The 12936-nt window shown below is 36.3% G+C and overlaps 3 protein-coding genes across 3 annotated transcripts in view; 1 reads left to right on the top strand and 2 right to left on the bottom strand.

The window, feature by feature from the left end:
* aldh4a1 (aldehyde dehydrogenase 4 family, member A1) overlaps positions 1-12936 on the bottom strand; it is a 398306-nt gene that overhangs the window by 286751 nt on the left and 98619 nt on the right. The window lies entirely within an intron of this gene.
* LOC127426052 (transcription factor HES-5-like) lies at positions 7897-8837 on the bottom strand. The gene is made up of 2 exons (XM_051672525.1): positions 8790-8837; positions 7897-8681 (listed from the first exon to the last, which is right to left on the bottom strand). Exons 1-2 carry the CDS (start codon positions 8835-8837, stop codon positions 8262-8264), a joined length of 468 nt encoding a protein of 155 aa, XP_051528485.1. The 3' UTR covers positions 7897-8261.
* LOC127426055 (transcription factor HES-5-like) lies at positions 10705-12031 on the top strand. Its single transcript, XM_051672529.1, has 2 exons — positions 10705-10754; positions 10863-12031. The coding sequence occupies exons 1-2, from the start codon at positions 10707-10709 to the stop codon at positions 11280-11282; spliced, it is 468 nt and encodes a 155-aa protein (XP_051528489.1). The 5' UTR covers positions 10705-10706; the 3' UTR covers positions 11283-12031.

The raw sequence follows: 12936 nt of genomic DNA, 5'->3' as shown, positions 1-12936 counted from the left end.
TGTACCAAAAAGTTAAAACGTATAGATATGACAACAGAAATGATAAAAAGAAACACACATGAACCAGAACTCAAACATCTTTAAAAAAAAGAAATATCCCCAGCTTGTGCTTGTGTCTAAAATAGACAAATGCACAGCAAACACCCTTCCATCTTCTTGTTTTTTATTTTATTTTATCCCCTTTTCTCCCAATTTGGAATGCCCAATTCCCACTACTTAGTAGGTCCTCGTGGTGGTGCGGTTACTCACCTCAATCCGGGTGGCGGAGGACAAGTCCCAGTTAGTGATGGGAAGATCGGATCATTTTACTGACTTGGATCTTTGAGTCTCGTTCAGCAAAATGAACTAATCTTTATTCAATTCATTTCATTCATTTCGTTCATTTGAGCAGAATTAAATTAAAATGTTACATTTTCAATAGCCAATTCCCCCCCAACACGTCTACTTACGCAAACTTTGATTATAGTCCCAATAAGGAAAAACTGATAATGCAGCCAAGGACAAAATATGAGAAACAGAAATTATTAGTTCACCTCTGGATTGAATCTTCTTGTCCAAGCAGTTCGTTCTTTTGTCACGTGACAGCCATATGCGCTAGTGTATATGAACGAACAACTTGGACCAAAAGACTCGAGAGGTGAACTAATCATTTCTGTTTCCTGTACAGCGCCTATGAGGTTTTCATGTAACAAATGAACGGAGGTTGCACAATGCACATGTGTGGCCAACACAATGGTAGTCTCACTCTTTGAGACTACTCGTTCTTCTGAGTCACATAAAAGATTTGTTCAAAATGAATGAATCGTTCATGAACGACCCATCACTAGTCTCAGTCGCCTCCGCTTCTGAGACAGTCGATCTGCGCATCTTATCACGTGGCTCGTTTTGCATGACGTCGCGGAGACTCACAGCATGTGGAGGTTCATGCTACTCTCCACGATCCACACACAACTTACCACATGCCCCATTAAGAGCGAGAACCCCTAATCGCGACCACAAGGAGGTTACCCCATGCGACTCTACCCTCCCTAGCAACCGGGCCAATTTGGTTGCTTAGGAAACCTGGCTGGAGTCACTCAGCACTTCCTGGATTTGAGCTCACGACTCCAGGGGTGGTAGCCAGCGTCAATACTTGCTGAGCTACACAGGCCTCCCACCCCCACCCCCCCTTCCCTCTTCTTTGACTTGAACCCTAGTTACGCACACTAGTGGTCCTCTATTAGGAACACTGCAAGGTTGCAAAATTAAGAAAAGAAAAAACACTAGTATCATAAACATAAAGAAGAAAACCGAACAAACAATCGCTTTCTTTATACCTTAAGTGTTATGGCAATTTACCTGAATATAAAATGAAACTGACGATTCGAACGGTGGGCAGAATAAACAATAATTTCAAGTTTGCATAGAAAGATATTGACCAAGATATTGGTATTAAAAGGAAATAAAACTCTTACAAAATTATTCTAGGTTCCACCAAACCTATTTTTACAATGGAGATTTTGAACTTATGAGTAAAATAAGGTCTATTGTAAACATTAGTTGACGATACGTGGACATTTTGTTCTACAACATAAATTACCCACTTTCATACCTCAAACATGAATTTTGAATTCAATACGGCTTCAAAATTCACGTATGAGGTATGACTATGTGTCAGTTAACATCAAACAGACAGCTAGAATGTCAAGGATCTGCAAAGCTGTCATTGCTGCACATGGAGGATTTTGTGATGAGAACTCTTTGAAGTAGTTTAAGAAGTTCATGTTATTAATGTCCTGACTATACATTGTGATCAGTTGAATGCCACTTTGGTGAATAAAAGTACCAATTTCTTTCCATAAGAGCAAAATCTGTATATTATTCCAAACTTTTGGCTGCCAGTGTGTGTGTATATATATATATATACTGTACTTATTTTTTTACATTTTTCCTTTATCACAAATAATAGCCTATTCTGTTACAGGCTATTTCTCACAAAAAGCACTTTGATAATACACTTGTTTATTTATTTATTTTCAGACATGGACTGTGATAACCCCATGATTTTGACATGTGTCATAGTAAAATCATGGTATTTTTTTAAATTACCTTGGAGTACCATGAAATATGAACATGATCAATAATTCAGTACCATGGCATTACCCTGGTAATGTGGTGCACGGTGCGAAGGCACGGTGAGAAAGTGCGAATGTGAGGCGTTCGACCGTTCCGCGAATGCAACAGGGTCCTTGAATAACGTATAACATGTGAGTAAGGGCAGCCGGTGGAGTTTCTGATGCCACCCTAGGGTATGATGGTGCCCCCCTAGGGTATGATGGTGCCCTCCTAGGGTATGATGGTGCCCTCCTAGGGTATGATGGTGCCCTCCTAGGGAGTTGGTGTCCTACACAGACTGTGTAATATGTGTATAGGTAGCTGCGGTACTGTGGTAGCCTAAAGGTATTTTTCTGAAAGTGATTAGTCTAATGGCTTATTAGTTTCAACAAAACCAAACTGGCTTTGGCTGAACCAGACAGCTCCTTCAGTTTGTCAATATTCTATAAAAGACTAATTGAATTTATATCACTGAATGCAACGCGACCGCTCCAATTATAATGAATAAATCTGTCTACACTAGTGGTACGCGATGTCAGAAATGTGGTAGCAATCGAGTATTATTCTTTTGATGAATTTACAGCACAATAACTGGAGTGGACTTTATGGCACTTCACGGAGGTAACGGCACTTTGATGTTCAAAACGGCATTTTTTTCTTCCTTGAAGGGCACTCCTGCGGGAGGGGACGCCACTCGAAAGCTCGTTCGAAACGAAAGTCAGAAAATGAATCTTTTATTGAAGGGCTCTTCCACAAGACTGTTAGTGGAGGGTACATTCATACAGTAATGCCATGTTTACTTCAGAGTACCCATTTCAAGGGCTCTGTGCTTCGGAGTGAGTAGGGCATAGGGAGGATCACTTGTGATTGGAAACTGTCCCACGATCTGCTGTAGCACGTGCTCTTAAATGCACCTCCGCTTAATTTTCTTTAATACGTCGTGATTTACAAAGAAATCTCATAATAACACATTACTGTTATTGTGAGATTATTACGATATTTTAATTTTGTTTTATTTAACTATTTTTATTTAATTATTAAAATTTCTCCCCTTTTTCTGGTCGAGCAAATGGGAACCTTTAGATCTGTGAATGAAAGGGGCTTGTGCCCCTGCTGCCCCCGTTCTTTGCACGTCAGTGATTGTGAATATCTTGTGTAACCGACTCTGGTTCCAACTGAGAAAAATATGGGTGTGTGCTGCGGTTATAAAGATGATGCTTAGCATTGTTTACCAACCAGAGTGACTTTGTAATTACCACTCTCAATTACTGGCAGCTGTTTCAGTTTTGAAGCCAGGTTTTACAAGTAATTTGGGTAGGGAGAGGGAATGTTGTGTGAGGAGTAGTGGACGGAGAAGGGGGAAGTTTGATTACGACTTTTTCATGGTCCTCTATTTAAATGTATTATATTATATTATATTATATTATATTATATTATATTATATTATATTATATTATATTATATATCAATGTTTTCAATTCAAAACCTAATTACACCTGAAAATAAACTAAGTTTGAGGGTTTGTAAAAAGAAATATAAATGAAAGAAATAAAGCAAAAGCGGGACATCCCAAATAATAAAAATTCTGAAATTGGTTTATTTTTTTAGTTAGGGTCGTTCTTGAACTACGAGGAAGAAAAATGGACATAATGGGTCACTGTTTGGGGACATTTTTGTACTATGTGCTGGAATGTTCCAGATCTGCATTTCTCCATATCATACCTTCTTGTTTTCATGGACAGTGAGTGGACTGGCCAAATTATATCCAACACTCTAGTATATCATGGTGTATGAACTGTGTGAACTGCTCTTTTACAACAATCAACAATATAGTAAACTATACTTTGAAATGTTTATTGTAATATAATACTTACTGTTCCACATAAAAAATAGTAGCCAGTATCCAGCATATAGGAAGTATGCAGTATATACAGTATGCAGCATATAAAGTATGCAGCATATACAGTATACAGCATATAGGAAGTATGCAGCATATAGGAAGTATGCAGCATATAGGAAGTATACAGCATATAGGAAGTATGCAGCATATAAAGTATGCAGCATATAGGAAGTATACAGCATATAGGAAGTATGCAGCATATAAAGTATGCAGCATATAGGAAGTGTGCAGTAATAAGTACGCTAGTATTCCATTCTGAACATTCTGTAGCCTAAGTGAAAAACTATCTATTTAATTCTAGGTATCCTTACATTTTCAATAAATGTCTGTCCCTCTTTTTAATGCAAAGGAGAATAATATATTTATTGTTCATTGTTAGTTCATGATACCTAAAGCATTAACAAATTGTATTTTATATTATTGTAAAGCGTTACAATTTGTTTAAATTTTTTACATTTTTGAGACTGAGTTTGTCCTCTTAACTCTTCATTGACATGAGCAAGAACAAGGCTGTTATGGTTTCAGATTTTTAAAATACTGAGTTTTATTGATGTTTAGGCATGCTAATGTGACTGATGTGACTCAGTGTACCAGAGCGTTCCCACACTGAACAAAAGACATGTGCCTATTTAAATGCTAATGAACGTTTGATCCTATCATGAAAATTCCCCTGTGAGGCTGTTGAATGCTTGTCACCCAGTAACCAGATAAACACTACTGACTAAAGGTTAATGCATATGTACTAATATACATGTATGGTGAAATAAATGTGGTGGTTGTTTTTCAGGTGACAGCAACTGGAGATTGAACAGAAGTTTAATGTAGAGCATGGAATAGCCTTCATCTCTCAAAAGTCCAATAAACTGTTGAATTTCTAGAGAGATTTGACCAAAAACCCAAATCTGACTTGCAAGTGTAAAGTGACTTGTAAGAAATGCAAGTGTACTTCAGCTCAATACTCAATACTTCAGCAACTGTAAAAAGACACTGTACTATGACGTCCATACTTCATTAAGTAGCACAACCGTTTTCATCTATTCTGCTAATAAATAAACGATTCTTGAGAACAAAATTAGCACATTTCTTAGGGATTACATGACATATATCTTCTTAGAAGAGTGGAGTAATGAATGCTGAAAATGGGGCTTTAATATCAAAGGTACACTCAAAAAAAAAAAAAAAAAAGGATTTTTAAGTTAAGTTTACTAAATACAAATGAACTGAAGCAACACAATTCTAAAACATTCTGTCACAACTTAATTTCATTGCGTTCTATCCAATTACATTTGTTAACACTTGCTCACCTGGCTTGAACCAATGAACAAACAATTAATAAAATAGTTGGACCAACATAAGAAAATTAATTAAATTAAACATTAGTCTGCCATTTAGTTTGACGAACCTAAAAAGTTGAGTTAAAACTACTATAGTGCATTGATTTGGCCTAATCCAACTAAATTATGTTGGCTGAATGATATTGATTTACAGCAATCTGAATGAAAGAAATTCAACTGCTTGTAAGAATTCAATTTTATACACTAATGGTAATCAGTCCCTCCAGGATTTTGCTGTCTTGCGATCGCAAGAATTCTTGCAAATTTAACCAATCTCCGCTTTATTGGTGGTAGCTTGCAATTTTTGGTAAATCTCGCAAATTTTCCACAAAAAATGTAAATCAGAGGGAATCCCATCACTTTCCTTCATGTTTGACAGCGGCAAAACAAATGCTTGAAAAGCCTGAAGCAGTCGCAACATATCCAATTGCACAGCTGCCACTGGATCATCTCCATAGTAACAGTGTAAGTGTCTCCTCCACATTTTGTGTTCACTATCACAATCCTTCTAAACTTTCGTGGGACCGCAGACAGCACACATACATCACAGCTAGTGTTTAATCATCACCCTGCAAAAAGTCCTGCAAATGAGACACAAAAACACGCATTTATACAAATTGGTTATACTTAAAAAACTTGTAGTGTAGTAAAATAAGATAAAGTAAAATAAGAGTAGAATTTGCAATTTACGCTGAACACTTATATGCTGAAAGTAAATGTTCATAAATGTTTTTTACTGATATAAAAATGTCACTTATATAGATATATGCAATATATTTGACAACATGACAAAAATGGCAATTTTCATATATGTTACATATTTTTAAAACACTTGTGGAATTTAAACTTGTACATAAATGCTCAAATATATATAAACTCTAATTGTATTTGTTTGTATATGGCCATATACCAGATTTAAATATCAGACAATGTAACAATGGCAACAGGCCTAATTATTGAATCCTCATTTGTGTTTTTAGTTTACAGATTACAGTTTACGTCTATTTTACATGCATTGTCTGGGGCAGAAAATTTTAATACAAAAATAATTAAGGTTCTTTCAATACCCACAGCTTTCACCTAAATGTATGCTATTTTTGTGTGAATTATTATTATTATTATTATTTTGTATTTAAAATGTAATTAACACAATGAGAGAGAGAGAGAGAGAGAGAGAGAGAGAGAGAGAGAGAGAGAGAGAGAGAGAACTAGGGCATCAGTATGTGGAGCTCTACAGCAATCTTTTGGTCATTGTTGGCATTGCAAGTCATCTGTTGTTTTCCAGCTGATGACAGCAATCTGACACAATCAAACACACACAAACACACACGCACACAGACACACACACACACACACACACACACAGACACGCACACAGAGACACGCACACGCACACACACACACACACACACACACACACACACACACACAGAGACACAGACACACAGACACACACACACACACACACAGAGACACAGACACACAGACACACACACACACACACACACACACACACAGAGACACACGCACGCACGCGCACACACACACACACACACACAGACACACACACAGACACACACACGTTTGCAAAATTAAAAAAAATAAAAAAAAACTGATGTACACTTGATCAAGAAACTCTGTGCAATTGTTTTAATTGATTATTTAAATTGATACATTTTTTAAATAGTGTGTTCAAAAGCATATTAACTATTCTTTTAATATTATTATTATTATTTTATTTATTTATTGGTATCAAAATATCAAGAATCATGAAAGGTTAGTGGGATTGGTACCGACTACTGAAATTTTGGTTTTATGAAAACCGTACTCTATTCATTGACTTCAGTCAATTAGACAACAATAGACACGTGTCTCTCACCAAGGCTTAAAGTTCAGTACCACCTGTTTATATAAGGACCATGTACTAATTCAAAACTACATCAAAAACTTCATTAAACGTTCATCTTCAAATCCAATTCATTTCATTCAAATGTATGAACAAACACTGAAATCATTTTCACATAATGATATTCAATATTTAAGTTATTATAAGAATATATGTATATTATTATTATTATGAATATTATGTGTAGTCTGTTGTTTTGATCTGCATATTCATTAACTATAAAAACTGACAAAGCACAGAGACATTAGGTAGGATCAACCTTTGATTTTATTTTCATGAATATCTGTTTTGTCATTTAGTCATAAAGTGATAATATATCACAACATTTGCTTGAAAAATTCCCAAGACACATTGTACTCTTAATAGAGCAGTTTTAACATCGTTCAACAATCTTCTCAAAATACACATTTACATAATCAACACAGAACTATAGCAGAGTTTATGATTAAACAACCATCTCTCAATATGAGAATAATGATAATTAAGACATACAAATACAATATCAAATTTGATATACAATGGCGTTTTCAAATAATGAAAAAGAAAGGTAAAAACTATAACACTGCTTTCATAAAAGCAAATTCAGATTAAAAAAATTATGTTAATCATAATGAATTAAAGCTTTAATCATTAAAATCATGTGGCCATGATCTTGATAGAAAATCTTCATTGAAGACAGAAACAAGTACTTAAAAATACATAAAAGAATGTCGCCTATATGAGATTCTACCAAAACCTCAAGAGAGGCTCTTAACAAATCCATCTCTTTTCAGTCCTGACACAGGACAATAATACAGTAAAGAAAACTGTTAAATGTATCTAATGTAAAAGTCAATGTTGTCTAATAGAGACGTCAGTATATTTTCCCATCTGGACCTCTTTACATGAAGTCTTCATAGAAGATAAAATCATCAGAGTACTTATCAGTACAAAACTCTTTTCCATAGTGGAACTGGTTAAACACTCTTCTCAAAACGAGAAACATAATTGTTTTGTGCATTCAAACATGATCAGTTCATGTAGGGTTCTACCAAGGTCTCCAGATGATGCTCTTGTTGACATTCATCTCTTTACTGAAGGTGTTCTGGTCTGAGGAGATCAGCTGAGTCAGGACACTTTCCCTCCTGTTCTGCTCACATGATGTCTGCAGGTCCTGGAAGTGTTTCAGCAGTCTTCTCTGGCTCTGTGTCTTCATCTCATCTTTGGACAGGAAGTGCACAATCTCATGGACACACCTGGAGAAGCCTTGATTGACAGCATGTGAACTGGAGTCTAGAACAGACTGCTGGTGTCTCAGGAAACTGACTGTCATCTCCAGGATATCTGCTTTCTCCAGCTTGGAATCAGACTGCTGGTTGAGAAACTCTGGAGCCAGAAGACAATTGAGCTGCTCAATGCTGCTGTTGATACGTTCTCTGCGCATCTTCTCCACTATTGGCTTTCTCGACTGAAAACAACAACAAAACACGTTGAGTAAACTTGCCTTCAAAAAGCAATACGTTTGAAGATGAGACATGAAAGCTGCTGCAGTAATGTTGCTGTAATGTGAATGTACCTTGTTGCTGAGAGGGAGATGCTCCTTTGAGATGATTGTAGGTGTCATGTCTGTATCTCTGAGTGAATCTGATTTGCACTGGCTGCAGCTTCTCTATTTATACTCCCAAATCTCCATATGAATGTGTGAGGCTTGAGTTTGTTGGAGTTTCTCACAGTTTGTAGCCAATGGAAGAGCTCCAACAGACAATGAGGAATGTGTGGCCGCCACATGCTCAATGATCCTCTATCAGGGGCACAAAGCCAGTGTCTCAGGGGAGCAGGTGATGGAGAGGGAATCACTGTGTGAATCTGGGAAAGCGTTGACTCTGTAGAGAGAACAGATCTGCGGCCTGATGTTCACATTAATGTCACTCAACCAGCACACGCTAGTCAACACTGTACACACGTGTGGAACGGCCGTTCATTTGAGTCTTGCATCAGTCAGACAATAAATAGTTTCAGACATTGTAGAGCATCAACAGCACTTAAAATGAGTCATAAAATGTGTTTTTCAAGGTGTACCAATGAATATATTTATAGCTAAAGCTTTAGAGTTGTGTACTGTAATTCAGATATCATTGTCTCTATTGTCTCAGACTCCAGATGTGTGTTTATTGTTGCTGGTCAGTGTGAGTCGAGATCTTAGATGAGGTTCCCACACTGAGTCTCTGTGTTCACACCAATGGAGCACAAAAGCCATCCAGAGTCCTGAATGAAGCATTAGTGACGGCTGAAGACTCTGTCATCTATCTGACGTCACCAACCATCTGGAGGGAAACATCTGACTTGGTGCAAAAGTCATAAATTTATTAAACACTTTTTTGATCAATTTCTTTTCTTTTTTTTTTTTTGTTGGAAATTGTTCTGCCTGTTATTGACCTCAACTATTGAATATGGAAAACACAACACTATGTAATGCAGTACATATTGTTTAATTTACATTTTTGGCTGATAAAACATGTTTGGGAATTGACTCTCTTAAGTTCCTGATGCAAAAGATTTGTTTCTGTATAATACAGATTTAAAAGTACATGATGCATGGTGACAAATACATTTATATTAGATTTTAATCGTGTGATAGTTTTAAGATTCTGTTCCAGTTGAGGAGGCTTCTACATCAATGTTTACCTATCAACATCAGGTATATCGAAATATCTATAAGTGTGTCAACTCCCTTGTGTGTTTGTCAAATATTGAGGATGTGTTGGGGGTTTAGGATGCTAATGACACTAGAACTGTGACTCTGTTCTCTAGAGTTTTCCCACATTCTGACCAGTCACAGATATACACAGCAATAGAAGTGTGTCTATTCACATGATAATTACCTGGATAAATTATGTTAATTCCACAAGGGTTTTTACATTTAAATAGAGTTTTTCTTTAGAAATGCTTCCAATAACATCTTTATCTCAACTTCTCTGCAATACATTTTTGTCCAACTTTATTTAAACATACTTCAGTTAGAAAATGATTAATAAATGATGTATCTATTAATTATAAACATATGCATCCTTAAATCAAGGACTTCATTTTGATGAAAAATATTTGTACAATTTTAGAGAAATAAAGAATCAGAAAAGTCCAGCCTTAACAAAGAGTTTCACCTACTCTTGTGAGTAAACACACTCAGCACGTACAGTATGATTTAATCCTGTGAGAACCGACACGCTTCTATTGTGTGAGTGATTTAATGTGATGAATACACAAGTGTGTGAAAGCGTGTGTCCCTGTGATTCCAGCAGCTGCGTGTGTTTGTGCCCCTGATAGAGGATCATTGAGCATGACACATTCCTCATTGTCTGTTGGAGCTCTTCCATTGGCTACAAACTGTGAGAAACTCCAACAAACTCAAGCCTCACACATTCATATGGAGATTTGGGAGTATAAATAGAGGAGCTGCAGCCAGTGCAAATCAGATTCACTCAGAGATACAGACATGACACCTACAATCATCTCAAAGGAGCATCTCTCTCTCAACAACAAGGTACATTCACATTACAGCAACATTACTGCAGCAGCTTTCATGTCTCATCTTCAAACGTATTGCTTTTTGAAGGCAAGTTTACTCAACGTGTTTTGTTGTTGTTTTCAGTCGAGAAAGCCAATAGTGGAGAAGATGCGCAGAGAACGTATCAACAGCAGCATTGAGCAGCTCAAGTGTCTTCTGGCTCCAGAGTTTCTCAACCAGCAGTCTGATTCCAAGCTGGAGAAAGCAGATATCCTGGAGATGACAGTCAGTTTCCTGAGACACCAGCGGTCTGTTCTAGACTCCAGTTCACATGCTGTCAATCAAGGCTTCTCCAGGTGTGTCCATGAGATTGTGCACTTCCTGTCCAAAGATGAGATGAAGACACAGAGCCAGAGAAGACTGCTGAAACACTTCCAGAACCTGCAGACATCATGTGAGCAGAACAGGAGGGAAAGTGTCCTGACTCAGCTGATCTCCTCAGACCAGAACACCTTCAGTAAAGAGATGAATGTCAACAAGAGCATCATCTGGAGACCTTGGTAGAACCCTACATGAACTGATCATGTTTGAATGCACAAAACAATTATGTTTCTCGTTTTGAGAAGAGTGTTTAACCAGTTCCACTATGGAAAAGATTTTTGTACTGATAAGTACTCTGATGATTTTATCTTCTATGAAGACTTCATGTAAAGAGGTCCAGATGGGAAAATATACTGACGTCTATATTAGACAACATTGACTTTTACATTAGATACATTTAACAGTTTTCTTTACTGTATTATTGTCCTGTGTCAGGACTGAAAAGAGATGGATTTGTTAAGAGCCTCTCTTGAGGTTTTGGTAGAATCTCATATAGGCGACATTCTTTTATGTATTTTTAAGTACTTGTTTCTGTCTTCAGTGAAGATTTTCTAAGAATGTCATGGACACATTATATTAATGATTAAATCTTTCATTTGCTTTGATTGACATTTTAATCTAAATTTGCTTTTATGAAATCTATTTTAAACTATTTTTCTTTGAGGGAAAATGTAAATGGAAAAATGTAGTTTTATTATCTGAAAAGGTTTTTTTGTTTGTTTGTTTTTGTGATATTTCATGTTTGAAATTGTAATTAAGGTTACAGTCTCCAATGTGACTATTGTAACAAAAAAAGTCTTAATTAACATTATCTTCATATTGAGAAATGTTTGTGTAATCATGAACACTGCTACTGTGTGTTGAATGAGATTGTGTCTTTTGGAAAGACTGAAAACTCTGCTCTATTAAGAGTAACATGTGTCTTGGGGAATTGAATTCTCTGAGTAAATGTTGTGATATATTATCACTTAATGTTAAAATGAGGTCATTTCCTCATCAACAAAACAAATATTCATGATAATAAAATCAGTTGACCTTACTAAATGTCTCTGTGCTTTGTCAGTCTGCAAATGCAGACCAAAACAACAGACGTAGCTTAAAAATAATAACAGGCCTAATAATAATAAAACATTCTTTTAATACATTAAGTATTGTTTGCAATGGGTAGTTCAATAATATGTGAAACCACCATAATTTTACACCCCCATCTCAAGCCAAAATCCACTGAGAAAGAAATGCATGCTACAGTAGCAACACCCTTAACTATTAAAATAATATTACTTAATGTATGCACACTTTTCGCATACCGGTAGAAAATATCAACCTTCACTAACCTTTTTCAGTGTTATAGTTGAGCCTGTTTCTGAGAGCACATCATGTCAATCCATGATTCAATACCAGACACAGATAGTCATAAATCATACTCCACTGTCCATAAATCTGAGCGGAAATTATTTCTGATGCGAGTATAAAAACGTGACTTCGCTCTTTGGTTTGGCTAATCTGGTTTATAAGTGTCTTATTAGTTTCACAGGTTTAAAACTGTCATTTGCAAACAGCTCAGAACATACAACACACTGTGGATGTTGTTCATTATTTAAAGGTGCACTCAGTAGTAACTTTTTTGCTTGTGTCATTTGGACTTGCAGTGACACCTATCAACGTGAATCCAATAGTTTTCATTTACAGAAGTCATTGTAGAAATGCACTATTCATGTTCAGCCATGATTAATTTAATCCAAGAATAAAACATGTCCGATAAAAGGGATGTTACTGAGATTAAGTGAGTAGTATTCGGCTGGTCATATGATCTCAACATGGCCGCCCCCATGTGTGG

Source organism: Myxocyprinus asiaticus, chromosome 35, assembly GCF_019703515.2.
Source record: "Myxocyprinus asiaticus isolate MX2 ecotype Aquarium Trade chromosome 35, UBuf_Myxa_2, whole genome shotgun sequence".
Lineage (NCBI taxonomy): Eukaryota > Metazoa > Chordata > Actinopteri > Cypriniformes > Catostomidae > Myxocyprinus > Myxocyprinus asiaticus.
The sequence above is the reverse complement of the archived record's forward strand: the minus strand, read 5'-3'. Positions and strand labels throughout refer to the sequence as shown.